The following is a 3,758-nucleotide window of genomic DNA, read 5'->3' as shown; positions in this document are numbered from 1 at the left end:
TGTGAACTGCACACTCGTGAACAGTCACCGCCAGCCACACATGTGAACTGCACACTCGTGAACAGTCACCTGCGTACTTTTTTACTTTGTCAAAGAACTGTCAAAGGCAGTTCTTACGAAAGTCTCTCGCTTGTTTTCATCAAAGCCGCGTTCATTTTAAAGCTTCGTTTGGCGCCTGCTTTACTGGGGTTGTTAGGAACGTGACTTACCTCATTGCCACTGCCCACTGTTGCAAGTGACACCATGGACAACACAGGTATGGCTGTCCCGGCTGTGAACAGCTCAGATCCACACAGCAAGGTCATGTCGGTGTAACATTTGCCGGTTGTATCTGCCTGTGCTGCAGATCCCAATCTATCCTCACCGGTTCCCTCGGAATAAAATCCTCTACAAGTGTGTCAGACATCAATGTCCGTATGCTCTCTCTTTAGTAGCAAGTTTCTTAATGTCTTTCTTTGGCCAGGTCAGACTAGATGTCTCTAATGTCCAGTAGCTGTGACACCCCCAAGCACTTGTCTGAGGAAGAGCCCTTAGTGGGACACCAACAGTTAGGCGCCACCATCTCTGCTATCTCTCCCACACTCAGGGACAACGCCTTCAATTCACATCTGGGATGCCATGACCAAACACACCCTTTCCATGCTGCGGTGCTTCCACTCCAAGGGGGTGAATTACGTCAACTTCAGTGCAACTGGGAAGCTCCTGGTGTCCGTGGGCGTGGATCCAGAGCATACCATCACCGTCTGGCGATGGCAGGAAGGTAACAAGCTGGGTTTCTTCTCCCCTCTACAGGGTTCCCCTGTGGAGTGAGCTGGGATAGAAGCCCAGGCTGCTTCCAAGCAAGCCACTCCCGACTCTCAGACTATTCCCTGTACCATGGCCAGCTGGAGGCTGCTCAGGAGCCATGGTGGCTAGGGAAAGACCCATGGGTATGTTGGGAAAATACCAACACTGGCCACAGAGGCAGCACTGTCCTCTCTTTGTCTTCAGCACCTCAGGGTTCCTTTTGGTGCCCTCTGGATTCTGCTCCAACTGTTTAACACTGGCCACCTTGCTAAATTTCAGTTGGCCAAGTATTTTTATGCTTTAACACTTGTGAAATGAGGGTTCACCATAATCACTGCGTAGGGCAACACTGTTAGTCTCAGCCATTTCACAGGGCTCACCTAAGACCATCGGAAAACACAAATATTTACATTATGATTCACAACAGTAACAAATTAATTATAAAGTAGCAATGAACATAATTTGATGGTGGGGGGGTCACCACAGCACGAGGAACTGCTTCAAAGGGTTGCAGCGCTAGGAAGGCTGAGAACCTGAACCACTGGTTTAATAGTATAATTATAAATTTTTTTCTTATCTATCCTCAACACATGCACACACACACATGCATGCATGCACACCAGCTGCTACTAAATTTGTAATTGTCTTACAATTAAAAATATTCAATTTTCCGAGTATGTGCTCAGGTCGGTCTTAGCAAAAGCAGATCCAATTAGTAAGGGCATTAATGAGGTCTGTCTGCAGCTGGTATCTGGGACACACGGAACAGACAAGCAGAGAGGTGGCACCTCTCCAATCAAGGACCCTAGAGTCCCATTCTCTCCTCATCTTCTCATGGATGGGGTGCGAAGGGCTTTAAAGAGGTGTATATGTTCTGAGAAAAGGTCCCATTTTTTCTGAGTTCCAGCTAAGAGAGGCCAATGTTTCAGAGTTTCCTTACACTGCACTGGGAGCCAGCTAGACCCATGGTATTTCCAGGACACCACGCTGTCATCTTCTTTACAGTTCACTGTGTCCAAGGGTCCCTATAACCCATCTCTCTGGGAGGCAATCAGTTGCTTAGGATCCCAGGTGGTGAACCAGCAAGATGGTGCAGATGAGAAACAGAGCATCATACCACGGCCTCAAAGCATCCCAGAGTTGGAAGTGCTAGGACATCGTCTAGCCATCCAGGTCCACCCCACAGAAGTCCTCCAGCACTTTCCTGCAGCTTCCTTCAGGACACAGCTCCTGCTGCTTCCTGAGAAGCCTGTCACTGTTAGCTCTTTTCAGAGTCCTCCCTTTATGGGGCAGAGTTGTGTTCCAGATACCCTTTTCCTCAGGCTGTTGACCCTGTCGCAGGTCCAGAGAGAAGAGTGAGCTCATGGCCCCACCCACTCTCCTGTCTTCAAGCTCATGCTCCCCGACTTATCCCTCCAGGCAGAGCCTGCTCATCTGGGGCTCTTCTGAGTCCGCAAGGCAGCAAAGAGCAGAAGAGTCACCCCTTTCCCAGCTCCCAAGAGTCTCCTCTTTAAGCAGCTCCCCAGAGGAGGGAAGGGTGGAGTGTTCTCTCCTTGTGTTATTGGAATCAGCCTGTCAGAGGCTTCGGAGCAGACGCCCTCTTCATAGTTGACTGTACACAACTTCTCTTCCTTTCTCTAGTGTGTAGTGTTTTTTGCTGTTCAAATTCTGCCTTCATATAAACAGCTCACACTGGGTGAGGTTTGCATACATCTGTGTTATTACTAAAGAGCATATTGTGCATTCCTGTCTTGTTAGCGGGTCATTCTGGAGAGCATGTGTATGAATAATAAGATGGGATTTCAAGTGAACTTACTACATAGAATGCATGTTTCAGATCTTTTACATGTCTACGTAACTTGTTCTGAACAGACTAGAAGCCAGCTCAGTGTCTCCACAGTGAAAAATACTCATGAGATTAAGACAAGAGGAGAAGCCCAGTGGCTTAAATATGACTCTCATTATAATTTTTCATTTCCTCCAAAGCTGGCGAGGTTGATCTTTGCATTTCTTGTTTGCCACGAGCACTACTGCATTTGTAGTCACGGCCCGTCTGTTGAGCTGGAGGCAGGGTGTCTGCTTACAATGATGTGTTGGTCTTTATGAAGGGTCCCGTCTGTTCTTTGCTGTCAGATGGAGTTGATGGTCTTGGAGTCCCTGGTTTTAAAGCCCCAGACAGTGAGATCTGCTACTCCTGTGAGGGTTTCAGTTGCACAGTGTTGACGGTGCGCTTCTGTAGCGCCATCATGAAAAACAAATGAGCAAATGCACAGAGATGAGAAGAAAAAGATCTGGTTAAATAATAAAGGGGGAAGAAGAAAATGGGACTAAAACAAGGAGATGTGGAAAGAGCCTTGAAGGAAAAGTAACAAATTTAAAATAAAAATTTAAACTTAAAGGGTTTAAAAGAGTAAAAAGGAATCCTAAAATGCAGACAAAAGGAATAGAAACCCAGAGGTTTTAAAGGAATCTAAAGGAATGATGAGATTAGTTCCCAGTGTGGAGTGAGGGTTGTGGCCAAGTACTTCCCACCTGTACCAGCCCTTCCACTTCTCACGGTGTGACTTCTCACGGTGTGACTTCTCATGGTGTGACTTCTCATGGTGCGACTTCTCATGGTGTGACTTCTCACAGTTTGACTTCTCACGGTGTGACTTCTCGTGGTGTGACTGACTTCTCATGGTGTGACTTCTCACGGTGTGACTGACTTCTCATTGTATGACATCTCACAGTGTGACTGACTTCTCACCATGTGACTTCTCACGGTGTGACTTTTCACAGTGCGACTTCTCACGGTGTGACTTCTCATGGTGTGACTTCTCACGGTGCGACTTCTCACGGTGTGACTTCTCACGGTGTGACTTCTCATGGTGTGACTTCTCACAGTTTGACTTCTCACGGTGTGACTTCTCATGGTGCGACTTCTCATGGTGTGACTTCTCATGGTGCGACTTCTCACGGTGTGACTTCTC

At 47.4% G+C, this 3,758-nt stretch overlaps 1 protein-coding gene across 3 annotated transcripts in view; it reads left to right on the top strand.

Annotated features, from left to right (window-relative positions):
* The window catches only part of Eml6 (echinoderm microtubule associated protein like 6), a 263,304-nt gene that overhangs the window by 247,267 nt on the left and 12,279 nt on the right, over nucleotides 1–3,758 (top strand). For all 3 annotated transcript variants that reach the window (XM_026785058.1, XM_026785057.1, XM_026785056.1), the window contains one exon: nucleotides 587–760. In XM_026785058.1, coding sequence (XP_026640859.1) covers nucleotides 587–760 — 174 coding nt within the window. The remainder of the gene's footprint in view (nucleotides 1–586; nucleotides 761–3,758) is intronic.

Source organism: Microtus ochrogaster, linkage group LG1 (genome assembly GCF_000317375.1).
Source record: "Microtus ochrogaster isolate Prairie Vole_2 linkage group LG1, MicOch1.0, whole genome shotgun sequence".
Lineage (NCBI taxonomy): Eukaryota > Metazoa > Chordata > Mammalia > Rodentia > Cricetidae > Microtus > Microtus ochrogaster.
Note: the sequence above shows the minus strand (reverse complement) of the source record. Positions and strands in the feature narration are given on the sequence as shown.